This window comes from Monocercomonoides exilis (genome assembly GCF_001643675.1).
Source record: "Monocercomonoides exilis strain PA203 chromosome Unknown scaffold38-1042076, whole genome shotgun sequence".
Lineage (NCBI taxonomy): Eukaryota > Preaxostyla > Oxymonadida > Polymastigidae > Monocercomonoides > Monocercomonoides exilis.
The window spans coordinates 246,801-274,768 of record NW_027150583.1 but is presented as its reverse complement, the minus strand read 5'-3'; the positions used below and the strand labels follow the sequence as shown (position 1 = coordinate 274,768).

General features: G+C 32.5%; 3 protein-coding genes across 3 annotated transcripts; 2 read left to right on the top strand and 1 right to left on the bottom strand.

Annotated features, from left to right (window-relative positions):
* Positions 1-6,276: 6,276 nt before the first annotated feature.
* MONOS_9625 (uncharacterized protein) lies at positions 6,277-7,403 on the top strand (the record flags this gene model as incomplete). Its single annotated transcript, XM_067880141.1, has 3 exons — positions 6,277-6,767; positions 6,826-7,275; positions 7,383-7,403. Exons 1-3 carry the CDS (start codon positions 6,279-6,281, stop codon positions 7,401-7,403), a joined length of 960 nt encoding a protein of 319 aa, XP_067723156.1. The 5' UTR covers positions 6,277-6,278.
* Positions 7,404-7,999: 596 nt separating this feature from the next.
* Positions 8,000-13,910, bottom strand: MONOS_9624 (putative EF-hand domain). Its single transcript, XM_067880140.1, has 5 exons — positions 13,838-13,910; positions 13,273-13,764; positions 11,924-13,190; positions 8,751-11,451; positions 8,000-8,476 (listed from the first exon to the last, which is right to left on the bottom strand). The coding sequence occupies exons 1-5, from the start codon at positions 13,886-13,888 to the stop codon at positions 8,092-8,094; spliced, it is 4,896 nt and encodes a 1,631-aa protein (XP_067723155.1). The 5' UTR covers positions 13,889-13,910; the 3' UTR covers positions 8,000-8,091.
* Positions 13,911-20,432: 6,522 nt separating this feature from the next.
* On the top strand, positions 20,433-22,099 carry MONOS_9622 (uncharacterized protein). Its single transcript, XM_067880139.1, has 4 exons — positions 20,433-20,471; positions 20,544-20,618; positions 20,680-21,173; positions 21,237-22,099. The coding sequence occupies exons 2-4, from the start codon at positions 20,555-20,557 to the stop codon at positions 22,002-22,004; spliced, it is 1,326 nt and encodes a 441-aa protein (XP_067723154.1). The 5' UTR covers positions 20,433-20,471; positions 20,544-20,554; the 3' UTR covers positions 22,005-22,099.
* Positions 22,100-27,968: the final 5,869 nt, after the last annotated feature.

Below are 27,968 nucleotides of genomic sequence, written 5' to 3'. Positions count from 1 at the left end.
CTAAAGACCTATGTGGGGGAGAAACCAAGAAGAGGCAAACGATACAAATCGATGTGGGACTTGACAATCATCACGAAATGGGCAGAAGCCACTCACAATATGAAAGACCCACAGACCCTCCAAAGGAGGGCTCTCATTTTAACTATGATATTTGGTGCGTTAAGGCCAGCAGAGCTGGAGAGAATGAGAAGCGAAACAACGATATTTAAAGATAATTCTGTCCAGACACAAGTACAAACAAAAACATCAGGGGGAGAGACTGTTAAGGTTATTATAAATAAGCATCCAGACCCACGTATCGATGCGGTTGTAGCGCTCCAACGCTGGATGGATTATATAAAGACAACCTTTAGAGACGAACATGTGTGGTTCGATCTCAGGGGGAGGCAACCTGCAAACTTGCAGAGGATCAAAGAAGAATTAGTGGCTGTCCTGAGAGAGAACGGAATACCCGACACATTTACCGCGTACTCGATAAGACACGCTGTGATAACGCACCTAGCAAGACAACAAGCTGCAGATTGGAAAGCAATCAATGCGTACGCGAGATGGGCGCCAGGCTCTAGAGTAGCCCAGGAGTATTACACCGTGTTACCAGTTCAGGACACGAGATGGATCCTGGAGACAATCGGTGGCCCAGTACCCCTGGCAGAGAAGGGAGGAAAGTCGGAGAAGGACAGCAAAGGAAAAGAGATTTCAAATGAGAATACAGAATCTGAAACAAAGGAGTATCCTGAAGAAACATCACAATCTGGGGGAGAAGCGGAGACGAGCAAGAGAAAGAATTCGAAGAGACGAGGGTCGACTCGAGAGAAGAGTTCGCAGCATGAGAACGATATAGCACAACTCCCCAAGGGTGATGAGACACCCTCCATAATTCCCCGCAGCATTATGGAGCTGACGGAGGGTAGACAGACTGCCTTGCAGAAGAAACTCGAGACCGATCGGAGGAAACGCGGAGAGAGAAGCATAGGACAAATTGTCATGCCCGCTCAGGTACAGAAGACCCGATCGAGAACCCCCCGAAGACAGCGCAACAAGGGGAGGGAGTAGGGATAGAGGCCGCACCTTCATCCGCAGGCCCTCTGTTCATCCGCCGCACGACAAGGTGCTAGGCAAGAGGGTTTAAGATCAGAGGAGAGAAGAGAACGAGGGATTTCAAAACTCATTATTGACGAGCAAACCTGCTTATTGCGTTCGTATATTCGCTCTATTGCAAATTGATAAAACGCAGTGAGCAGGATTTGCTCCGAAATAATACTAACGCGGATGGAGAGACTCATGCGGCTGGGTGCGTAAGAGAGAAACATATTTGGAGGAATATGACGAGAAAAAGGGCGAGATATGAAAGGATAGAGGAAAAGATCAACCGCCCGAAGATATTAATGTGCACCTAGAATCTTTTTTGAGAAACATGGAAACAAATAAAAAGTTCAAGCATGATCCTACTCCTTTACAAGATTATTATTGTTTTTACAGAGAAGAATTGAAAATTTAATATGCAGTGTGTGATGATTGGGGTTGCTCTGCTGATGCAGCAGAAGAGTGGGAGGCAGAGCATAATACACGCAGTTTTCTTTTCCACGCCTCGCGAAAGCGAGAGTGGTTTTTCTTTCTGCTCCGTTTTTAATTTTCGCCTCACCGGATCCCTGCACAGCCTGCAGGAGGGAGCTCCGAGGGGTATGCCCCCTGCCCTCTGGTCTTCGAGATCATGGCAAAAGGCGAAGTCGGAGGTGAAGTGATGCGGACAATTCAAAATACACTTATTTTTGTCTAAATGTTTTTGTCTATATTTTCATCTCGCCCTTTTTCCCACGTCATTTTGGGAGGGCGAAGTTTTCACTTAAACCGCCCATAAATCGTGAACAATACTCATTATTTCGGAGCAAATCCTGCTCACTGCGTTCTATCAAAAAAATATTTAACAAAAATAAATAAATAAATAAATAAATAAATAAATAATAATAAAAATAAAAAATAAAAATAAAAAAAGAAAAAAAGAAAAAAACAGTGAAGTTTAGGTAATGCAGATATATTCACGAATTGCAAAATTCGGGAAAAAACAATCATATCAATCTTTTCCACAAATGAATAATTTCTCGACCGATAAAATGCACTCAAAAAATGTGTGTCGCAGAGGCCTAAATCATTCCCTGTTCTCTCATCAAGATAATGATAATCGCTCTTTAATGATTCTTAAAGATCATGGATTCCATAACAACAAACTTAGAAATAATAAAGCGTTCTTTTGCTTCTTAAACACAAGTCGAAAATGTCTTCGCAAGAAAGGATGGTTTGAATGAGTTTTTTTACAACTTTTTTTGAATTAATTTGTCATATATTTCTTCGATCCTAATATGTGAATTTTTAATTTGAATTATGAAAATTATGTTGTTTTTTGAATGAAATATGTTAAAGAAAATGCAGGAGATATCGGCCAGAGATAAATTCAATGGTTTGCATTCATTGTTTCACACAATTCCAGAAAATTCGATTTTCTTTCTATTTTCATTTCAGAATTATTTACTGAGCTTGAACATTGCAGTAAGGATGTCCAGAAACAGAAAATCGAAGAAATTAATGAAATGCTTGATGAAATGGATGAAGAAGAATTTAATTCCATTTTCTCAAAAGAAATGTTTGATAAAATAGATCAAATGATTGAAGAAAAGAAATTAACTTTGGCAAATGCTATTTTGTTGCTGAAATACATAGGATATTGGAAAGGACTGATTAAGATGTGGAGTTACAATTTTGACGATTCAAAACTTATCAAAAGAATTGAAAAGATGATTGCTGAAGAAGAGAAGAAGAAAGAAGGGAAAAATGAGAAGCTTCTTGTTGATCTTTGCGAATGCTTTATTATGCTTCGTTACATCATCCCACCTGAATTGTTTTCAATCTTTTTTCCTTGTCTTCTGAAAGTCATGTTGAAAAAAGAGAAAAACGAGGGGACTCAAAAGGAAGTGGAAATGGCTTCGCTGGCTTTGAGTCAAATTGTGAGAGGTGAAGTTTGAGAATTTCAATTTCATTTTTGATTATATTGATATTTTTATCCTCTTTTTTTTTTAAAAAGCCTGCGAAACAGGAACTGTATTTGAATGAAATCAAAGAGATTATCCTATATCATCAGAAACGCAGAAATCTGACACGACTCGCTTATCAGTCAGCGTGGTTCTTTTTGGCAGTCCAATTGCACAACGATCGATTTTTGAAAGAAGTTATGGTGATTGAACTGCATTTTATCAGAGAAGCAATAAGAGAACTGGAAGAGCTGACGAAATCCATTGATTGGAAAAGGGAGAAAGAGGAAAGAGGAAAAGAAGCAAAAGAATCACAAGAAATTCGAATTTTGGTGAGATGGCTCCATATTATGAATTTCAACTTCTTCCCGCACACATGGTGGAATGAAGAATATTCTAGGCTTGTTAACAACATTGTTCAAATCTTTCGAGCAGCGAAGCATAATTACACAGACATTTGTGGAATATGCACTCTTTCATTTATGTATGTTGCAGGTAACAGTTCTGTGAAAATTGAAGATTTGTTGAAAAGTGGAGCCGTCGATGCTGTTTTGGAGGAGATTCAAAGGCCAACATTGAATGACAATGTGGTAAATGGAAACGCGCAATTCTTTATGAATATTTCAAATCGATCGAAGAAAAAGGGTGATGTTGAAAAGGAAAAAGCGAAAAGAAAGGTATTTTCAAAGATCATTGAAAAGATGGAAGAAGAAGGATACGAAGATGACATCACAAGCTTTTGTGAATTATTTGATTTTCTAGGCAGAAAATATTTTAGTTGTCTATCGTTGAATATTTCTAAATATTTTGTAAATGTTTAAGGAAATGAAACGCATTTTTTAAATTTTTACTCAAAATATTTAATTTTAATGCATCATTTTACAATTTAACAACATCAACAAACGTTGGATTCCTTTTTTGAAATGTCCATTTTTCAAATCTTTATTAAAATCGATCAAAGTGACAAAATTCGAAACATAAAACAAATTGCAAATTGCTTCGATTCGCTTTCTTCATGAAATTCAACAACAAATGCTGTGCTTTCACCATTTTTTCTCTTGGAAATTCTTTCTAAATTTGCAATTCTTTCGTTATTTAACTATTTTCATAAGCTCCTTAATTTGTTCTTGTGCTTTGTTTTAATGTTTTTCCTGTAATTTCTTCTTCTTCTTCTTCTTTTCTTTTTTTGAAAGAACCACAATCAGAAACATATTTTTCCTTGTCTCAATGATCTAAAAAAATTCTTGTTTATCTTGTAAATTGAAGTGAACAAAGAACAAAAATAAAATAAAATTAAATAGAAAAAACGCTATTTATCAGCAAAACCCATCATCCAGCCCCAGACCATCAAAACACACGCTATCTTTCAGCTCTCCTTGTTTTTGACTCAAAAACACCAAAAACGATTCATTTCCTTCCTCCTTTCCACTCTCTTCACTTCTTTCTCTTCTTTCTCTCCTCCCTTCACATCCTCCATTTTCTCCATTTCCTTCAAAACTTTCTCTAAACAGCTCATCGCCCTCATCCAATTCATATTTGTCTTCGTCTTCATCATCATCATCACCTTCTTCTTCTTCTTCTCTTTTTTTCTTTTCTTTCTCCACATTTCCTCCTCCCTTTTTATCATCTCTTCCCAACCAATTATTTTTTTTTTATTTACTCACTTAAGTCAAAAGAACAGTGATGCAACGCAAAAAGAAAAATGGAAAACTTAAAAATAAAATTGCCGAAAAAGTGTGAGTAATTTGTATTTTTTATGATTTCTTTCTTTCTTTCTTATTTTAATAAAAAATGCATAAACGTTACAAAAATAGGATTACACACCTAAATTTTATCAAACATTTCTATTGTAGTCTGTTTTGTCTTGTCGGACTCGTTTTGATGTCGTTCGTGTTGCTTCAAGTTTTGCCTCGAAATCCACACTGATATCGGTGAATCAAAAACAAACAAAACAACCCAAAATGAGGATTTCCCAAAAAATGAAAAAAGTGACTTTGCAGACAAATACACTTCAAGATGCATAACCGTGAAATTTTTAATAGATTAAAATGCACTCAAAATTCCGCATGTGCTTGGTTTCGCATATTGCATTATTCTTCCTTCTCCTCAAATTTTTTCATCTTCATGAAGATTCAAAACCTTTTGTAATAGAATCTCTTTCAATGCTCAATTAACAATGCTGCCCATTGTTACGTTGATTTTGCTCCCAAGGCGTTCAGTTATCATGAGCGCGAACACCAAAAAAAAATGTGAATTGAAGAAAGCTTGATTCCCTCCATCAATTTTCCTTCGGCCTGAACAACCAACTCAAGAAAGCAACTAATTATAAAAGAATTCCAATTGTTTATAATTTCAACGAACACAAAAAATCGAAATATAGACAGAAACCAGCAAACATTTTGAAATAACAGAAAAAAATTTTAAGAAGAAGAAAAACTACCAAATATCTCTAAATGTGATCGCAAAAATTGAAAAATCAATGTTTGAGTTGAATTTGTATTGATTCCTTGATGCAAAAAATTAACTATCAAACTGTTTCCTTTTTATCACTTTTTTGTTTTGTTCTTCAAAACTATTTATTGTCTCTTCTTCATGACGCTCAGAATAGACAAATAGAAATTATTTTGATATTCAATGTCAACGATATGTGACACATATCCCTATATGTTCAAAAATTTCAATCCAAATGTGGGACAAAATTTCTGCAATAATGAAAAAACAGAGATGTGTTCCAAACTTTTTCTGCAATAATTTCATTGTAAATCAATCGTAACTATGCAAATAATTACAGAAAAATTCAAAAAATGAGATAAATATTTGTTAGTGAAGAATGGAACAAAATTCATAAATCAAAATATTTTGTCCCATGTCATCCATTTCAATGAGATGATTTAATGTTGGTTCGATCAGATAGAAATTAAATTCTTTTGTATTTGGTTAAATATTGCAAATACCGTTGGCTTCTTTGTGATTTCTTTTTTAACACTGATTTCACTTAAGCAAAGGAATTGAGTTTGACTATTATCTTTTCTATATCAAAAAGTAGTGTTATTATTTTTGTAATTTTGGTTTTATTTGAAATTTTGAGGAAAATTGATCTTTGCATACGATAAATAGAATGGAAAAGCGCAAAAAAGGAAAATCAGATAATGATATGCAGATACTGTCATGTGCGGAGAAGTTTTCAAGTTTGAGAATATTTTTCAATCTTTTGAATGTTCAGAGCTTTACTTAAATAATAAATTTTTTGAAGAAATGTTTAACGAGCTAGAAAGTTACTCAGAAACCGAGCAAAAACAGAAAATCAAAGAAACATATGGACTCATGGAAGAGATGGATGAAAAAGAATTCGATCATGTTTTTTCAATAGGGCTGTATAATAAAATTGATGATATGATTGAAGAAAAGAAACTTTCGATGGGAAATGCGATTTTTCTGTTGAAGCACATTGGATATTGTAAAATATTGATGAATAAATGGAGTTATGGCTTTTATCATTCTGAATTGAAATTTAGGTTAGAAAAGATGATCATTGAAAAAGAGAAAAAAGAAAAAAATAATGTTGTGCTTCTGACTGGCCTTTGCGAATGCATTCTCTTGCTTTACGACGAGTTTTCTTCTGAATTGCTTCCAATCTGTGTTCCTTACCTTCTGAAGGCTGCATTGAACAAGGAGGAAAATGAAGAAGCACAAAAAGAAGCAGAGCTTTCTTTTTTGGCTTTGAGCAACATTTGTGCATCTCGTGTATGAGTGTTTATGTTTTTCTTTTGGTGCTATTGTATTTTTCTCCAAATTTTATTAGATTATGAAAAAAGAGCTGTATTCGAATGAGATTACAGAAATAATCGAATATCATCAGGAGCATTATAATCTGACACGACTTGCCTATCAATCTGCTTGGCTGTTTTTGATTTGTCGATTGTTCTATGATAGAAGTTTGGAAGATGTTATTTTGAATAAATTGCAGTTTGAGAGAGAGACAATAAGAGAATTGGAAGAGCTTTCAAAGTGTATTGATTGGAAAAGGGAGAAAGATGTGAGAGGAAAGGAAAAGAAAGAAGAGATTGCTTTATTGAGATGGCTTCAAGCATTGGAATTTTACTTAACCTGGTGCAAATCGTGGAGTGAAGAATTTGTTGAGCTTGTTGGCAGTATTGTTAAGATCTACCTTGCAGCTAAGGGAAATCACAAAGAAATTGGAGAGAAGTGCATTGATTTATTTGTCAACTCAACATATATTCGTGCAATTGAAGTTGGTGACTTGTTGAAAGGAGGAGCTGCGGATATATTTTTGAAGGAGAATTATCAATCAAATATTGATAACTATCAATTTTGCGAATTTTTAATGTTTTTTGAAAGAATGTGCGAAAGATTAAATGAAAATGTGGATGAAGAAACGGAAAAAGCGAAAAGAAAATCAACAAAAAAGGAGTTATTTGAAAAGATGGAAGAAGAAGGATACGAAGATACGATCATAAGCTTTCATGAAAGACTTCCTTTTCTAAACAGTAAATATTTTAGTGGACTATCGTTGAATATTACTAAATATTTTGTTTATTTTTAAGAAAATTAAATACTGAAATTTTGAAACAATTTTTTTTTTTTTATTATTCTTCTTTTTTTGCATCATTTCACTATTTTACAACATCAACAAACGTTGGATTCCTTTTTTGAAATGTCCATTTTTCAAATCTTTATTAAAATCGATCAAAGTGACAAAATTCGAAACATAAAACAAATTGCAAATTGCTTCGATTCGCTTTCTTCATGAAATTCAACAACAAATGCTGTGCTTTCACCATTTTTTCTCTTGGAAATTCTTTCTAAATTTGCAATTCTTTCGTTATTTAACTATTTTCATAAGCTCCTTAATTTGTTCTTGTGCTTTGTTTTAATGTTTTTCCTGTAATTTCTTCTTCTTCTTCTTCTTTTCTTTTTTTGAAAGAACCACAATCAGAAACATATTTTTCCTTGTCTCAATGATCTAAAAAAATTCTTGTTTATCTTGTAAATTGAAGTGAACAAAGAACAAAAATAAAATAAAATTAAATAGAAAAAACGCTATTTATCAGCAAAACCCATCATCCAGCTCCAGACCATCAAAATACACGCTATCTTTCAGCTCTCCTTGTTTTTGACTCAAAAACACCAAAAACGATTCATTTCCTTCCTCCTTTCCACTCTCTTCACTTCTTTCTCTTCTTTCTCTCCTCCCTTCACATCCTTCATTTCCTTCATTTCCTTCATTTCCTTCAAAACCACCTCTAAACAGCTCATCGCCCTCATCCAATTCATAATTGTCTTCTTCGTCTTCGTCGTCTTCTTCTTCTTTGTCTAATCGATGTGTTGTGGCTGTGTTTTCTTCTGCTTCTTCTCCTTCTCCTTCTTCTCCGTTCTCTGTGTTCTCGTAGATCAGCCTGTTGTATTGCTCGTCTGCAAAATGATCCCAAACACTGAATAAAAAAGAAAAATAAATATTCAAAAAAAGAAAAAGAAAAAGAAAAAGAAAAAGAAAAAGAAAAAGAAAAAGAAAAAGAAAAAGAAAAAGAAAAAGAAAAAGAAAAAGAAAAAGAAAAAGAAAAAGAAAAAGAAAAAGAAAAAGAAAAAGAAAAAGAAAAAGAAAAAGAAAAAGAAAAAGAAAAAGAAAAAGAAAAAGAAAAAGAAAAGAAAAGAAAATTTATTTATTATTCCTTTCATCTTTCTCTATTTCTTTCCCCCTTTTCACACCTCTTCCCTTCTTTCTCCCAGTCCCTCGCCAAAAACGACTCAGACGATTCTTGCTGCGCAAATTTGTGTCTGTTTGTGAGTGTGTTGATGAAAGGGGCGCTCAAATGAGAGAGAGAGAGATCAGAAAGAGAGAGAGACGTTTGAGACAGAGAGAGGAAATCACGGAAGTGGGGGTGGATGGAGTGAATTGAATGAGGAGAATGAGAAGAAGAAGATGATGATGATGGAAGAGAAAGAAAAGGAGAAGGAGGAGGAGGAGAAGAAGAAGAAGAAGAAACAGAAGGGAGAGAGGGAAGAGAAGTTAATAGCGATGTTGATGATGTTGATGTGTCAGAGGTTGAATTGAGAGAATGAAATGATTGAAATGAATGAAATGGAGAAAGAGAAGAAGAAGAAGAAGAAGAAGAAGAAGAAGAAGAAGAAGAAGAAGAAGAAAGAGGAAGAGAAGGAGAAGAAGATGAAGAAGAGTTTATTTGAACTGAAGAAGAAGATAGAGAAGAAATAGAAGAAGAAGAAGAAAATGATGATGAATCAATATGAGCTGAAGAAGAAGAAGAAGAAGGAAGAAATGAATGAGATGTTAATTGAGTTGATGTTAATTGCAAAGTTGTATCTGAATTTTCTTGAAAATTTTTGTTTTTTTCAAATTCATTCGAAAATTTCGGATTTAAAGAAGGTAATTCTTCTCTTCTTTCCTCTTCAGTTTCTTCTCTTCTTTCTTCTTTTTCTTTTTCTTCTTTTTCTTCTTTTTCTTTTGTATTTTCATTCACATTTATTCCTTTTTCTTTTTCTGTGCGAAGAGCATCTTTTTCGTCTTCTTTTGTCTCATTTAAACTCTCCTTCAATTCATCTTTTTCGTCTTTTTCGTCTTTTTCGTCATTTCCTTCTTCTTCTTCTCTTCTTCTTTCTCCTCCTCCTCCTCCTCCTCCTCTTTCTCTTTCTCTTCTTTCTTTTTCTCTATTCTTCTCTTCCTCCTCCTTCTTCTCTTCCTCTTCCTCTCCTTCCTCCTTCAATCTTTCTCTCGTCCTTCTTCTCCATTCCTGCCATCTGCTCTTGGCCATCTCGTTCAACTGCACCCACACATTACTCCATTCGACATCTGCATACATTTCTTCTTCTTCTCCTTCTTCTCCTTCTTCTTCCCTTCTTTCTTCCTCTTCTCCATCATCTTTGCTATTCACCCACTTTTCAATCCCAAACTCTGTTTCTTCTTTTTCTTTTTCTCTTCCTTCTCTTCCTTCTCTTCCTTCTCTTCCTTCTCTTCCTTCTCTTCCTCTCCCGTTTCTCACTCTCCTTCTCCCCTTTCTCCCTCTCTCATACAGCTCCTCCATCTCCCACCCGCTCACCAGCCCGTCTCCATCTCCGTCAAGCACTCTGAACCAATAGCGAATGGATGTCTTGTTCTGCTTGTCTTCTTCGCTCATTGCAAACCACACGAAATCAGAATAGCTCATGGAGGAGGAGGGGTAGGAGGGGGAGGAAAGGGAAGAAGAGGAAGAGAGAGGAAAGGAGGATGAGGAGGATGAGGATGAGGATGAGGATGAGGATGAGGATGAGGAGGAGGAAGAAGATGATGATGATGAAGCAGAAGGATTAATATAAAAAGAAGTTGATAACTCAAAAGAAGAAAAAGAAGAAGAAGAAGAAGAAGAAGAAGAAGAAGAAATATTTTGTGTGACTTCCAATTGATGTGCAATCTTTTCCTTTTCGCTCTTCACTTCTTTCATTCCATCTTCTTCTGCCTCTTCTTTTTCACTTCCAACTTTTTTCTTCATCTCTTCTTTCTTCTTTCTCTCTCTCCTCTTCTTCCTCTTCTTCAACCTCTTCCTCCTTCTCCTCTTCCATCTCATTCCTTTTCTTCTTCCTCCTTTTTCTTTTCCTTCTCTTCCTTCTTCTTTTCTTCTTCTTTCTTCTTCCTCTTCTCTTCTTTCTTCCTCTTCTTCTTCTCTTTCCTCCTCTTCCTCCACCCACCTCCTCTCCCTCACCTCCCCACCCACAATCACCTTCTCTTCTTTTTCTTCTTCTTCTTCCTTTTCTTCTTCTTCTTCTCCTTCTTCTTCTTTCTTCTTCTTCTTCTTCAGCATCGGCCCTTTCAGCTTTCTCCCTTTCTCTCCTTCAAAAATCCTCTTCAATACTTCCTCATTCAACCCTCCATTGTCGTAATTTCGCAGGTCAGAGAGAAGAAGATACTTCTTGTGGGAAGAGTCGAGTGTCCAAAATAGGAAGGATAGAACATAGAAGTGCTTGTAGGAGAAGACGGAAGGGAAAGAAGAGGCATCGGGACAGGAATCGAGAGAGAGGAGGAGAGAGAGGAAGGAGGTGGGAGAGAAAGAAGGGGAAGAAGAAGAAGAAAGAGAAGAAGAAGAAGAAGAGGAAGAGGAAAGAGAAGAAGAGGAAGAAGAAGAAAGAGAGGAAGAAGAAGAAGATATAGAAGCATAAGTTATTTCTTCTTTTCTTTCTTTCTTTTCTTCTTTATATTTATCATCATCATCATCATCATCATCATCATCATCTTTCTTCTCCTCCTTCTCCATCATCCACCCTCTCTTCCCTTTCTCCCTCATCTCACTCAGACTCACTCTTTCGTCGTCTAAACAGCCAAATTCATACAAAATACGCTCAACCACCGTGTTTTCATAGCGATTGAGGAATTCTTCAGAGGAGAGGAGGAAATGGAGGGCTGGGTGGGAACAGAGGAGGGCTGGGGAAGAAGAGGGAAGAAGAAGAGGAAAGAGAGAAGAAGAGGGAAGAAGAGGGAAGAAGAGAGGAGAAGAGAGGAGAAGAGAGGAGAAGAGAGGAGAAGAGAGGAGAAGAGAGGAGAAGAGAGGAGAAGAGAGGAGAAGAGAGGAGAAGAGAGGAGAAGAGAGGAGAAGAGAGGAGAAGAGAGGAGAAGAGAGGAGAAGAGAGGAGAAGAGAGGAGAAGAGAGGAGAAGAAGAGAAGGAGGAAGAGGGAATGGGAAGAGGGAAGACGGAAGAAAAGGAAGAGAAGAGAGAGAGAGAGAGAAAATAAAAAAGAAGAAAAGAAAAGAAAAGAAAAAATAAATTAATAAACACAAAAACAAATTAAACAGCATGCAAAATATAAAATTTAATGTTAAAAATACAATAAAATAAGAAATAAATAAATAAATAAATAAAAAACAAAAAATATATCTCTTCTAAAACCAACACACCATGAACCAATCTCTTCCAATCTTCAGGCATCAAAAAGGGCATTCCATCTTTTGTCATTCTCTTCTGCCAAAACAAAAAGAAGATGACATCTTCATTGGACTTGTTGTGAATATAGCGATGATAGAAGAGAAGAACTTGGTGGGTGGATAAAGAAGAGAGGGAAGAGGGAGAAGAGGGGGGAGAAGAAGAGGAATTTGAAGAAGAAGAGGGAGAAGAAGAAGAAGAAGAAGAAGAAGAGGAAGAAGATGTTGAAGCTGATGAAGAATTTGATGCTCTTTCTCTTTCTCTTTCTTTTCCTTTTTCAATTGTTTTTGTTTGTTTTGACTTCAAATTTTCTTCATCTTTCTTGTTCATTTCTGACTCATTTTCCTTTTCACTAATAATAATATCATTTTCTTTTTCTTCATTTATTTTCTTTTCATTTGTCTTTTCTTCTTCTTTTTCGTTTTCTTCTTCTTCTTCTCTTTCTTCTTCCTCTCCCTCCTCTTCCTCCTCCTCTTCTTCTTCCTCCACCTCCTCCTCTTCTTCTCTCCTCTCATAATATCCTCTATCTATCTCTTCTGAATTATAGATAGAACTGAAATATTTATGCGATTGATTCAAAATCCTTTTAAATAATTCTTCTTCTTCTTCCTCTTCCTCTTCTCCTTCTTCTTCTTTTCCTCTTCCTTCTTCTTCCTCTTCTTCTTCTTCTTTTCTTTCTCCCTTCAAAATACTCATCCTCTTTGAAATAAGCCTTTCACTGCTATCTTCTTCCTCACAATCATCATCTTCTTCTTCTTCTTCTTCTTCTTCTCTTTCTCTTTCTCTTTCTTCTCTTTCTTCTTCTCTTCTTCCTTCTTCTCCTTCTCCTTCTCTCCTTCCTCCTTCTTTCTCATCAAAATATCCTCTATAACTTCTTTCATTTCTTCGCTTTGTTTTGCTCTTTCGCAGCAAATTTGCCAAATCTTCGTCTGACTGCTGAAATTCCACTGGTTTTCTTGTTTCGCTTATTTTTTCTCTGTTTATTGCTTTTTGTCTCTTTTCTGTCTTCTTCTCATTCTTTTCCATTCTTTTTCTCATTTTTTGTTTTTTTCGAATTTTTCGAATTTTTCGTATTTTTCTTTTCAGTTTCATAATTTCTTTCTGTTCATCAATGTTACTAATGAGACTGAAGATGTAACTCCCAAGCCATTTCGGCAAACGAAACAACGGCATTAGCTCTTCAATCATCTCATCTTTCTCTATTCTTCCTTTGTATCTCTGCAAAATTCCTTCAATTTTTATCTGAATAGCACAAAATTAAAATATATATATATATATATATATATAAACAATTGAACGTTTTAACAAGTAAAATTATGCAAACGTCAATTTTTCCTTCCCCATCTGTTTTTCGGTGCAAGCAAAATAATGTTGAAGGAATAAATGCATAAGACGGATGTTTTTGATTAAAAAATGATCTATTTTGTGCAAAGGTTATAGGGGCACCGAAATTGTTATCTGAAGAAAACATAATTCTTTTTTCTGAAATATTTGTTAACTGAGAATCACATTCATCTTCAAAAATTGTCGTTTTGTGAAGTTTATGTGGACGAACAACAAAATTCGAAATTTCTGTATTATTTAAAGACCTTGATGGAGTAATAGTTGGAGTAAGAAAAGTTAACTCTTTTTCATCATGGCTTAATGTTTCAGACGAAATTTGTGAAAGTAATTGATGATTTGTGTGGGGGGCTGCTTTAAAAGATAATGATGAAATAAGGTCATCATAATTCATTCCACATTTTATCCTTTGTAATAAACTGTGAAAAAATTTGTTCACATGAGGAAGAGATAAAAAACAAAAAAGTAATTCTTGCTTTGTAAATTGGCATAAATATGCAAATGATCATATTTTTTCAATTGAATAAATAAATGTGACCGGTACATACAACTTTTATCTGGGTATGCACCGCAATCTCTCCACTTTCAACATTATTCATTTGATCTCAGCCATACTTATATAATGGGACTTGTTATTTCGTTGTTACAAATATTACAATTATTAGCATTGTGAATATTTGAAATGAGAGTGAAATTATTTTGTATTTTTTGTTGCAAAAATCGTCTCTCCTTTTTTTAATTGTATTGCAAATGAAACAATAAAAATTTTAGAACTAATTATTTTGAAGAGAAATTTGATTGTGTTTAAAATTTTTAATTATTATTTTATTTTTTTAAAATCCCCATAAAATTTCTGTTTTATTATCGAATATAGCTTCGTGGAACATGAAAGACAATTTTCCAATTATTGTTTTTTTAATTATTAATTCTTAATGATTTCAATGAGAAAGTTGTCTGTGTGTGAGATCTGGACAAAAAACGAATACTGGAATTAAAAATGAAAGTGATTGTTGTAAATAATTTTGATTAATTCGAGATATTCTTGCAAGCATGTTTATTTTTTCAAAATTCATTACAAATCGGTTGTTGTCGCAGAATACACGATTAACAATTCAAAAATTATTTGTTCATTTCATCATACATTATTTCATATATTTATGCTAATTTTTTTGATCGAATATTACCAGAGGATCAAATAATAGAAATTTTAATTTTTTATTTTACAAAATCCGAATGAAAAAAAAAGAAAACAAAACAAAAATAAGAAGATTAAAAAGAAATTCATTTTAATTTCATCAACGCGAAGTGAATAACGAAAAACCTGGAAAGAAAAATGGATAATGTTTGGACAACATTTAAAAAGCCCGAATATACAGAATAATGCACTTTCAATTTTTTTCTTAAAATATACCATCAAAATTATCCTTGGAATTGAAAATTGAGAAATTATAAAACAGTTAATAAAAATGAAAACGATAAGAAATAAAACATAATTAAACAAAATTGAATAAAAATATAATCTCACAATAGAACATAATAGCAATGAATATTCATGCTCATTAAAAAAATCACTTAATCTTTCAAACCATTCAGAGGAGTTCTTTAACTCCAACAACATGGAAATAAAATTTAAAAAAAAAAACAAAATCAAAAAATAAAAATCAAAAAAAAAAAATCAAAAAAAAAAAAAAAAATAAGGTCTCAATAAATAACCGACCATTCAAATAAAGAAGAAAATCAAAAAAAAGCAAATGAATCAAAAAAAGATAAAATAATCTTCCAACTTCTCGATAAAAAAAGAATTCCAAATCAATCCTTCCTCAATGAAATAGAGCAATCCGATGATACAATCTTCGTACCCTTCTTCCTCCATCTTTTCAAAAAGCTTTCTTTTTGCTTTTTTTCTTTTAACCTCCTCATTCTTTGTATTTCTTTGACTCTTCAATCTTTCGCAAACACATTTGAAAAACTTCAAACAAGGAATTAGCAGTCGACCATCATTTGATTGAGCGGTCTCTTCCAAAACAAGATCAACAGCACCTTCACTCAGAAGATCATCAGGTTCAGCATCTGTGAATTTCAAAGCACAATTGATAGTATCAAGGCATTGCATTCCAATTTCTCTGTTATTCCCCTTTGCTGCTCGAAAGACCCCCACAATGCTTGTCATAAGCCCAGCGTGCACTTCATAATGATGTTTGAATATGCAAAAATATATGCTTATTATTTGCAGCCAGCTCAATAAAATTTGCAGTGCGTTCCCTCCTTTTTCTCTATTTTTCTCTATTTTTCCCTTCCAATCAGCACATTTCAAGAGATCTTCCATTTCTCTTGCTGCTTCTCTCGCAAAATGCAGCTCATTCACAATGGCGTCTGTCAATTTTTCTCTTTCATCAAATCGGAACATCAGAAACTCCCAAGCAGATTGATATGCCTGCCGTGTCAGATTGTGATGCATCTGATAATTTTTGATGATGCCTTTCACTCCATTAAATGCAAGCTCTTTTTCGGCATTCTGTCAAAAATATGGATAAAAACAAAATTAAAAAAAAAATATTAACAGAATAACCATTCTTCGACTCACATGGCAGAGAGCCATTAAAGCCATTTCCACTTCTGTTCGAGTTTCCTCGCTTTCCACTTGATTCAAAGCTGCTCTCAGAAGGTGTGACTCACCCATAGTGTACAATCCCTTTGAATCATCATTATTATTCATCATGAAATAGCACTCACAAGCGAGAATAAGCTGCTTTTTGTTGTTTCCTTCTGTTTTGTTGTTCTCTTCTTCAATCATCATTTCCAATCTTTTATTCAGATAAGAATGAACAAAGCGCTCATCAAATTCCTCATTCAACATAAAGTTAAACTTCACTTGAATCAACAGCAAACATGCATTTTCTAATGAATATTTCTTCTCTTCAATCATTTTGTCCATTTCGTTGAACAATTCGGTCGTGAAAATTGAATGCAAGTCATCGTCATTCATTTCTTCAGCAATTCTGACCATTTCATCTTGAACTTGTATTTTCAGGGCTTCACTACAACGAAACAGAACCGAAAACAATGCTGCGAAATATCATTGAAAGTATCACCATTATCAAAATTTCAAATTAAAAAATATATCCAAGCCCATGTATTTTTTAGAGGCATCCATCTCAAGAACTTCCGCAAAAGCAGTGCAGCCAGCAAACATCCTTATTTGTTTTTCATTCGCACAAAAGCCAATCAGCGCAAGAAACAAAAATATCCGAAAAAAAAAAAGAAATCTCACAGCAATCGCAAAAATAAGTGCACGCACGATATTCTTTTGGGCATCAGCGTTCTTGACGAGAAAAATAAAATTCAATAATTTTTCTATTTGAGCATGCTATTATGGATGAACTGATCTTGGAATTATCAAAAAAACACAACAATCCACGCCAGAACAAAAGAGAGTTGAACAAATGCAAGTATAAATAGTTCTATCATATTTTTCTTTGAAAGAAGCACAATTCACTTTTGGTGTGATGTTGAAGTTTGAAAATGATTGAGGCAATCAAATGAAAATTACTGTTTCGTGAACACAGTTTTTTGGATCATTGGATGTGAAAAACAGAATGTTCGCTCTTTTCTTTGTTCTTTTCAATTCTGTGATGATAATTACATTTTTAGTCTTTTCAAAGCGCAAGATGTTGTTTTGGGTAACAAATGTTCATCTTATTTCATTTTTGTGTCAATAAGCGTGGAAGGAAGATGAAAATTTTGTTCTTTTTAGCTCTTTGGAGAATATGAGTGTATTTGGTGATTTTGACAAATTTTGTTTTTTCGAGAGATTGAAACACATTCTTTGAGGAATATTTTGGTTTTTATTCAAATTCCACAATTTATTAAGAAAAAAAAAGGAATTTCAAAACTGTTCAAAATACTGGAGAAAAAAGCAGAGAAATATTTTGTGGTGTTTCTGAAAAGAAAGCAATTGGGGATATCGAGAAGGGAATTTTCATTGTGAAAAAAGACAAGAATTCAATGAAATAAACAGATAAAAAACAATTGAAATTCTTTTGGCTTGAACATTTCTCCTTCTTCTCCAGACTATTATTGATAGCGATGAAATTCAAAATTTCACCACTTTTTGTTTCAAAACAGATTAGAGACCCCATCAACAAGGCATCAAATTATTTGGCATTTTTGAAACAATCAAACAGTAGGGTGATTTATAAACCCGAATATTTTCATAAACCCGGTTATTTTTTTTGTTCGTTGAAACAGAATAAATACAACATAAAAATACAAAAAGCAAACTTTTATATGTTTATTAAACTATTTTACGACAGAACAAAAAGTTTTTTGTTTCAATTTTTGTTTTTGATGAAGATCTGAGGAATTTTTAATTTATTTTCGATCATTTGTTTTGCTCGTTTTTAAGCAACTCTCTTTTTTTGTTTATTTTTAACTATACGGTCTTGAAACAAATACAACAAAGTTTTCTTATTCGAAATATTTTATATTTTTATCTTTTTTTTCGAATGTTTTTCACATTTCATCATTTTTGACAAAAAATATGAAAAAATGAAAATTCTAAGCGATACAATGTTTATTAGATTTTTAAAGTGATGTGAATGAAAAGAAAAAGATTTGTATAAAGCAAATACCGAGTTAAAATTTTGTGAAATGTTGTTGTTTTCATTGTACAAATCAAATTTTGAAAATGATAAAAATGCTCATTTTGTTTTCAATTTAATTTAAAATGACTTTTAATGAAGAGTATCAATGCAATTTTATCATATTTACATGAAATTGTAACGTATATATCACAATATCAAATAAAAGTTCAGAAATTTTCACTTTTTCATATTTTTTGACAAAAATGATGATATGTGAAAAACTTTAGAAAAAATAGATAAAAACAAAAAATGTTTGAAATTATTAAAGGTCAATATGAATGTTTTATGACATTGTAATTAAAAATAAACAAAGAAAGAGAGTTGCTTAAAAACGAGCAAAACAAATGATCGAAAATAAATTAAAAATTCCTCAGATCTTCATCAAAAACAAAAATTGAAACAAAAAACTTTTTGTTCTGTCGTAAAATAGTTTAATAAACATATAAAAGTTTGCTTTTTGTATTTTTATGTTGTATTTATTCTGTTTCAACGAACAAAAAAAATAACCGGGTTTATGAAAATATTCGGGTTTATAAATCACCCTATTTTGGGAAACCTTTTTCGGATTTTCTTCTTCGAAGGGATAGCCATTTTGAGCATCTAATGGTGATTGTCATTAGAAGCTTGCTTTCTTTGTCACCATGGCCAATGAAAGAGAATTCGATGGTTTTTGTTTTCATCATGTGTTTTTCAACAAAATTGTTGTTTCACTCAGCTTCTATGTCGGTGCATGGTCCATTATATTTTGTGCATTGTGCATCAGAGAATGCATTTCAGAAGCATTGTCATCTGCATCGTGAGCATCGATGAATGAATGCCAACTTTTTCAATCATTCCTCCTCTTCGCTGTTGAAGCATAGCCAACTCATTCTCTTCATTTTCATCAGGGTTTATTTTCCTCATCAGCAATCTCGTTGACATTTGATGCCTTCCAATCACGCAGGCCAAAGAGCCATGTCCCTGAAGCACAGAAAGATGAACACCCCTTTTTTCCTCGGCAGCCCCATATCATTTATCTTTGGTGAAAATTCTTCTTTTCATTATTCTCTTCCTTCTCCTCCATTTTCTCTCGCTCCTTTCGTTCATCCTTCTCCTCCTCTTCTTCTTCTTCATTAAATTCTTCTTCTTCCTCCTCCTCCTCCTCCTCTTCTCCCTCATTTTCTCCCTCATTTTCTTCTTTATCCACCCACCAGATTCTTCTCTTCTATCATCGCTATATTCACAACAAGTCCAATGAAGATGCTATCTTCTTTTTGTTTTGGCAGAAGAGAATGACAAAAGATGGAATGCCCTTTTTGTTGCCTGAAGATTGGAAGAGATTGGTTGATGGTGTGTTGGCTTTGAAGAGAAAATTTTAATTTTATTTAATTTTTCTTTTCTTTCTTTCTTTTCTTTTATCTTCTTTCATTCTTTCTTTTTTTCTTTTTCTTTCGTTTGTTTTTGAAACCTAAAATAACAAAAACGTGACATGAAACTGGATAACTCACTATATTCTGATCACACACTTCAGCTGTTGTCTGGCCTGTCTTGGAAAACTCATTCCTGCATCGCTTGAATCGTTTCTATGTCTGCAATGGAATCAAGGCTGACATTTGAGAATCAAAAACAATCAAAACAACCCCAAATAATGAATTTTCCAAAAAACGTTGCAAGCGTCTTTACGGAAAAATGCACTTCAAGTGGCAATCACCATTGAACGATCAATGCGTTGAAATGAACTTAAAAAATAATTGAAATTAAAATTCAATATCGCATTATTCTTCCTTCTCCATCTCATATTTTTTCATCTTCACACAGATTCAAAGCCTTTTGTAAAAAAAAGAATCTTTTTCAATGCTCAATTATCAATGCTGTCCATTGTTGCGTTGATACAGTTCCTAATGTATCCAGCAATCGCACGAACTTGTTTCATAAAAAATGTGAATTAATGAAAGCTTGATTCCCTTCCATCAATCTTCCTTCAGCCTGGATGGCCCACTCAAGTCACGAACAAATAACAGAATTATCCTGATATCTCAAAACTTTTCTCAACACTTCAAATTTGAAACATTCACGGAAACAAGGAAACACTCTGAAATAACAGAAAAAATCATTTCTGACAAGGAAAGCTTCCAGATAACTCTAAATGTGAGGGAAATAAGTGAAATATTTATGTTTGAATTTTAATCTGCAACAATGTTTAAATGCACAGTTTAATGTGCAAATTGTTGCTTTTTTGTATCCTCTTTGTTTTGTTCTTTAAATAATAAATTTCCCCTTCATTGTTCCACTCAGAATGTTGAAATAGATATTTTTTTTAATACTCAATTCCAGACATGTGGGATATTTTTCAATATGTCATCAATTCATAGATGTTCAATCCATTTCCATGAAATGAATTATTGTTGGTTCGATCAAACAGAAATTTTACTCTTTCGTATTTGACTCAATTTAGCCCATTTCGTTGGCTTCTTCGTGATTTCTTTTTTAACACAGATTTTTACTAATCAAAGGAATTGAGTTTGATAATTATATTTTAGTTTTGTCAATTATCAACAATGTTTGTTTTTCTGTTTGTTTTTCTGTTTTTCATTTGAAATTTTGCGGCAAATTTTGTCTTTGCATAAAATAGACAGAATAGAAATGTGCGATGAAGGCAAATCCAATGATGATGTTCAGGAGCCGTCTCTTGCAGATAAGTTTTCAAGTTTGTTCATTTTCTATTTTTGAGTGTTCAGCGCATTTCATCATAAATAAATATATTGAAGAATTGTTTTCTGAACTGGAGCATTGCCCGGAAAGCGAGCAGAGAAAGAAAATAGAAGAAATGAACGAACTTGTGGAGGAAATTAATAAAGAAGAATTCGAATTAGTTTTCAACGAAGAATTGTATGATAAAATATACAAAATGATTGAAGAAAAGAAAATATCAATGGAAAATGCACTTTTATTGGTAAAGCATATTGGATATAACAAAACATCAAAAAGTTTTTGGATTTACGGTTTTGTGGATTCGTCGTTGTGCATAAGATTCGAGCAGATGATTGTTGAAGAAGAACAGAAAAAAGAAGAAAAGAATGAAAAGCTGATGATTGATCTTTGCGAATGCTATCTTTTATTAATCAGGTGGACTTCTTCGAAGTTGATTATGATATGTATGCCTTGCGTTCTTAAAGTTGCGATGAACAAGGAGGAAAGCGAAGAAGCACAAAAAGAAGTGGAAATGGCATTGCTGGCGTTGAGCAACATTAGCTTTTATACTGTTTGAAGCCGCTTCGTTTTTGTTTATTTAATGATTTCTTTCCCATTTAAATGCGTTCAATAGGAAATTGAAAAAGAAGCATATTTGAAGAAAATTACAGAAATCATCAAACATCAGCAGAAACACAGAAATCTTACAAAACTTGCCTATCAGTCTGCTTGGGAGTTTTTAATTAAAAGATTTACCAAAGATAGAAATTTGGAAGATATGATTGTGAATGAACTGCATTTTGGAAGAGAAGCATCAAGAGAATTGGAAGAGCTCACAAGGTGCATTGACTGGAAGAAAAAAGGAGGAGAGGAAATGAACAAAGAAGAAACGAAAGAAGAGGTTATTTTGAGAAAATGGATTGAAACAATCTCGATTTATTTTCGCTATTGTTCATTGCAGAATGAAGAATTTGTCGAGCTCATCAACAGTATTGTTCAGATATATCGAGCAGCAAAGGATAATCACAGGAGAATTTGCAACTGGTGCATTTATTCCTTGAGAAATGCAGCAGAAAGGAGAGTTGTGAAAGTTGAAGACTTGTTGAAAGGAGGAGCTGTGGAAGCTGTTTTGGAAGAGATTTATCAGTTAACGTTGGATGACGATTTTGCATGCGAAAGCTTGCATTTCTTTATGTATGTTTCGAGTCGATTGAAAGAAAAGGTGAAAGATGAAAAGGAAGAAGAGAAAAGAAAGGCAATCAAAAGAAAGATATTCGAAAAGATGGAGGAAGAAGGATATGAAGATATTGTTGTTTGTTTTCAAGAAATAATTGACTTCATTAATGGAATATATTATAAAGCTTTGCCGTTGAATATTACCGATTATTTTGTGAATATTTGAGAAAATGAGACGCATTTATTTTTATTTCTCAAAAACTATATTTTCAATTTTCATCATTTCGTAACATTACAAAAAAAATTGATTGAAGAATTTTTGTATTTATTTCCTTTTTTTTAAATAAAAAATATCATCGTTCAGAAAAACGGGAATTTTTCGAAAACACGGATTTAGTGTTATATTTTTTATTGGTTCCCCGTTTTTTATAAGATCCTAAATTTTTTTTCTTATATTGCTTCAAATAAAAGCTTTCATTTGATAAGAATAGTTTTAAAACAAAAAACATTTTATAATAAGGTTGTATGCTAAATATTTTGGAAAATTATTTCTTTAAAAGAAAGATCTAAATTTTTAAAGTTTTTTTTTTTTTGATCAATGTTTTGCTCATGTTTCCACGAGTTTTTGAAACCGAGTGTTTTCCTTGTTTGTATTGTTTTTATACATTTCTTTTTAACATTTTTGGTTATTTTTTAACTTGAGAAATCCTTTTTTTTTTCAACAGTTTTAACATCTCACCTTTTTTTCCTGAAACTGAAATGTGGATCGAACATGTGGTTATTTAATGAAATTATTATTCGTGTGAAATAAATGAATTTGTGTTTCAAATAATAAAAGAAGTGAGAAATAACATTAAAAAGTTTATCAGTCAAAAAAAGAAAATTTTTGTATTTAGTTTTTCCCGTTTTTTTTTTTTTTTTTTTTTTTTTTTTTTTTTTTTTTTTTTTTTGTGTGTGTGTGTGTGTGTACAAAAAATTATTAATGAAGGCTATGCCATATAATACCATGGGTGCTTAACCCGCTCCCCTGGGGCCAAACCCGCTCCCTATAAATATTTGAATGAGCTTTCATAACACAATTCTCCACAAACATATTGAAAGCTATTTGAAAAACAGCCAATTATTATGACAATAATCCAAGTTTAGCTTTTGCTCAGTTAACGTCAATTTTTGTTCTTTCAAAATTAAGCTAGTTTCTTCTTTAATTAAAAAATCTATATTAATCGCAACTTTTCAGAGCAAGTGAAAATAATAAAACAGTTCAATATTATTTTATTTGTATATCAGACAACGAAATTTGAAAACGTTATCTTTGATTCAAAATGACAATAAAAGAAATATTGATATCCTTGATCACACCCAATAAAGATGACTGAAAAACCTGAATTATCATCAACTCAGTTGCACATAGTTCTTGCAACCAAGGAATATCGCGCAATAAAATCCCCATCGAAAATGCTATTGCGATTCGACAAAATTTCAAAGAAAAATGCGTAACTGCAATGAAAGCAAAAGTTATATCAAAGGTTGCATGGAAAAGATGGATAAGAGCGGTAAGAGCTGGCAGAGAGGCTGGAAGGAATGGGCACCCTCAGGCAATTACGAAAGACCAATTGGAAGAAATTGAGAACCGGGTGCTAGTACTTTCAGCAAATCAGACAATGGTTTAAATTCGTGATGTGCAAAACATGGTTTCCAATATTTATTAATTTGTTTTTGTGATATTTCTATGTTGCTTAGTGTGTGGATCTAATAGAAAAATCATCAAAACCAAAGAAAGAATTCAAAACAATCAACAAAAAATATGCGTTCAAATTAATTCAACGAAGTGATATATTGAAGGCTGCTATCGCAAGGCATTCGGATGTTGCAAAAATATCAGCGCAGTCACCAGAAAATATCAGATGATGGTTTTCGGAATTATTGAGCACTGATACGGAATACAATATCACAGCTTCGAATACTTTCAATTTTAATGAATCGTCAATCTCATGTGAGGAATCATCGAACAAACTGGTTGTTTGCCTTTAAGGATAAACTCCTCCACAAGTTTCAGTCGCTCCGAAAGTCCCGAATGTTTCAAAAATGCTTTTGCATCTGTACCGACGGATCTTCATTGCAACGATTTCTTCTTTGGAGAAAGAAAACCCTCCCGAAAGAGTTTCGTACTGTTTTTTCGTTTGATATCAGAAATATTTTTTCATCTTCCGAGTGGATCATAAAGGGTATGGGGGAAAATTCTGTCTTTCGAGGCTTTTTTTGCTCAAGGCATTGAAAAATTGTTTCACTCATAACTTTGTTTCGCTTTCTCAAATTTCAAAATTAATTTGATTCTCATATCAATAAACAAACATCATTGAAATCAAAACATTAAGTATTCCAACATTTCATGAATGTCAAAAAATGGACCCATTTTTATTGTGTTCTTTGATTTTCAAAAGTCAATGAAAAGTGCATTATTTTTCAACGAAAATGCTTGAAGTGATATATTTTGACCCATTTTTTCTAGAACATCATGATTAATAACTGAATTCCATTAATCGTAAAGAAAGTGAAACTTGCAAGTTCTCATCGTGCACTTTTATTAATGGATGATCATTCAACTCACAGTGACGAAACTGTTATTGAAGCAGCAAAAAAAAAGTTACATCATTCAGAAAAAATTCCAACAAAATATGAAGCATTCGCTTCAGCCGCGTGGCTCATGTGTTTTTTCTCGACAAAAATCCACTTTGAGTGACAAATTTGTTATTCCATCTCCATTTTCTCTCCCTTCTTATCGATCCCAACTTGCAGAAATTCCCCCCGAAGCCTTGGCTGCTGCTTGTGTTTCATCAACAGAGAAGGCAGCATTTATAAAGACAGGAGTCTGGCCTGTTGCTGCAGCCCCTGTGCTCTCTCGTGCATAAGGAGCACTTGTTGAAGCCTCTCCATTGAAAGTACATCTTCCTTCTTCGTCTCAAGATTGGCACGAAGAATATTTCGGGTACTATTCTTCAATAAAAATGCAAAGAATCCCAGTTTCATAGAATACATCAGTTTATAACTCTACAGAAAAAACAAACACAGAAAAATCAACTTCACCAGACGGAGAAAACCAACTCGATATGAAAGATGATCACAAATTGCATTCAACAACTATTATTGAAGATTTGGACAGCCTTGATTTGAAAAAACAACTTGAAGATGCTGAAAAGCATCTTGCATTTCTTCGATCGAAATTAAAAGAAATTGATAAATCAAATGTTTCTTCGACTTCTTCAACTTTGAAAACAAGGCATTCTCGAAAAGAATTCTTCATTCTTTTGTTAAGCTCTTCTTCAGATGAAGATAAAAGAGAAATTAAACAGAAAAAGAAAAAGATAATCTGAAAAATTATCAACAATGATACAAGTGGAGAAAGCCACATTGATGAAAGAAGAAAATTGGAAAAGGAAAATGCAATTCAAACAGCAGTCTCACCATCTTTCAGCAAAAAAGAAAATGAATTTCGCGAAAAGTTTGAAACTTCGTTGTCATCGTAGTTTGTTTGTTTTTTTCTCACGGAAAAGTTTGCAACTGCTGAAAGTGATAATTGATAAAGAAGAACGAGAAAGGAACTTTCTTTAAAATTATTATTCTTGTTATGCAGGAAATTGATGTAGTTGAAAAAGTTTAAAAAATGAACTTCGAAACCTTTTTTTCTCAAATACCAAACAATAAAACTTATCCATTTAATGATGTTCTTGTCCCATTTTTTTTAAAGCTCAACGATCAGAAATGAATAGTGACCATCAAACAAAATATGAACTTTTAATTCAATTTGTGAGTGAGGGTTAAGCACTTATGGTATTACGCAAAATATAATAAAATTCGAACATTATCAATTTTGCAAATTATTATTTCTTTTGTTGATATTATCGTTTGAAAAAAAAAGGTGAGATGTTAAAACTGTTGAAAAAAAAAGGATTTCTCAAGTTAAAAAATAACCAAAAATGTTAAAAAGAAATGTATAAAAACAATACAAACAAGGAAAACACTCGGTTTCAAAAACTCGTGGAAACATGAGCAAAACATTGATCAAAAAAAAAAAAACTTTAAAAATTTAGATCTTTCTTTTAAAGAAATAATTTTCCAAAATATTTAGCATACAACCTTATTATAAAATGTTTTTTGTTTTAAAACTATTCTTATCAAATGAAAGCTTTTATTTGAAGCAATATAAGAAAAAAAATTTAGGATCTTATAAAAAACGGGGAACCAATAAAAAATATAACCCTATTGTTAGAATACATATGGGAAATTTTTTTTTATTTCATATTTTTTCTATCAAAATTTTCGAATTATCAATTTGTCGCAAATATGAAGAAATCAACCAAATATTTTTTCTAAAATCATATATGAATTTCACTGTCTTACTATGACAATATGCATTTGAATGACAACAACTTGAAAGAATAAAACGCTTTTTTGAATTTTTTTTTTAAAAACAACTGTGAATAAGAAAATTATTCACACCCCGAAAAAATATATTATTTCAAAAATAATCACCTATATATTTCTCGACAAGAATCATAATTTTATTTATAATAATTTTCACTGTTACGCATCGATATGCAACACATCAAGAAATGGAGCAAAATATTTCACTTGATGCATTTTCATTGAAAATTTGAACACTTTTCACTGATATTTTGAGATCAAAAAACTCAAAAAAAAAATGGGTCATTTTTTTGACATTCGTGAAATATTGGAAAACTTTATGTTTTGATTTCTACGATGCCTGTTTACGCATATGAAAATTAAATCTATTCTGAAATCTGAGAAAGCGAAACAAAGTTATGAGTGAAGCAATTTTTCAATGCCTTGAGCAAAAAAAGCTTGAAAGTCCGTATTTTCCCCCACATATTTTTAACAAATGTGTTGTATTTATGAAGAAATAAATAATTTTTATTCTTGAAAACTGACTTTTGATGAATTTTTCTATTTTAATAACACGATTCAATTCATCTTTTACTCACACAACTTATTTTCCCCATGATATAAACAATTTTTGTTATTTTTTATTTTCGGCAATTTGCTCGTTTGGACTGAATGGAAATTTGTCATTTTTGAAAAATCATTGTCAATGGGACGACTTAAAAATTATTTTTCATAAAATGAAAAAGCATCTAAGTGAATTTAACACATGCATTAATTAATATAATAGTTATATAAATTTGCCACAATGTTATGATAAAGAATGGTGCAGTGAAGATTATGTAAATGCAATTTGTTTTTTCTATTGATGATTTTTGAATTCATTTTTTTTAAAATTAGAATAATAATGTTTTTTTTTGAATATTCACTGCACCATTCTTTATCATAACATTGTGGCAAATTTATATAACTATTATATTAATTAATGCATGTGTTAAATTCACTTAGATGCTTTTTCATTTTATGAAAAATAATTTTTAAGTTGTCCCATTGACAATGATTTTTCAAAAATGACAAATTTCCATTCAGTCCAAACGAGCAAATTGCCGAAAATAAAAAATAACAAAAATTGTTTATATCATGGGGAAAATAAGTTGTGTGAGTAAAAGATGAATTGAATCGTGTTATTAAAATAGAAAAATTCATCAAAAGTCAGTTTTCAAGAATAAAAATTATTTATTTCTTCATAAATACAACACATTTGTTAAAAATATGTGGGGGAAAATACGGACTTTCAAGCTTTTTTTGCTCAAGGCATTGAAAAATTGCTTCACTCATAACTTTGTTTCGCTTTCTCAGATTTCAGAATAGATTTAATTTTCATATGCGTAAACAGGCATCGTAGAAATCAAAACATAAAGTTTTCCAATATTTCACGAATGTCAAAAAAATGACCCATTTTTTTTTTGAGTTTTTTGATCTCAAAATATCAGTGAAAAGTGTTCAAATTTTCAATGAAAATGCATCAAGTGAAATATTTTGCTCCATTTCTTGATGTGTTGCATATCGATGCGTAACAGTGAAAATTATTATAAATAAAATTATGATTCTCGTCGAGATATATGTATTTTAATAATTAGTCAGGGTTTTAGAAAAATTCCTTTTTCTGAATGATGATAAAAAAGAAGGATGTTATGAAAAAATGAGTTTTTGATAATGATCTCATGGTTGATTTACCAAACTATTCGAAGACAGATATTTATCAATGTGAAAGCAACAGAAAAGACTTGAA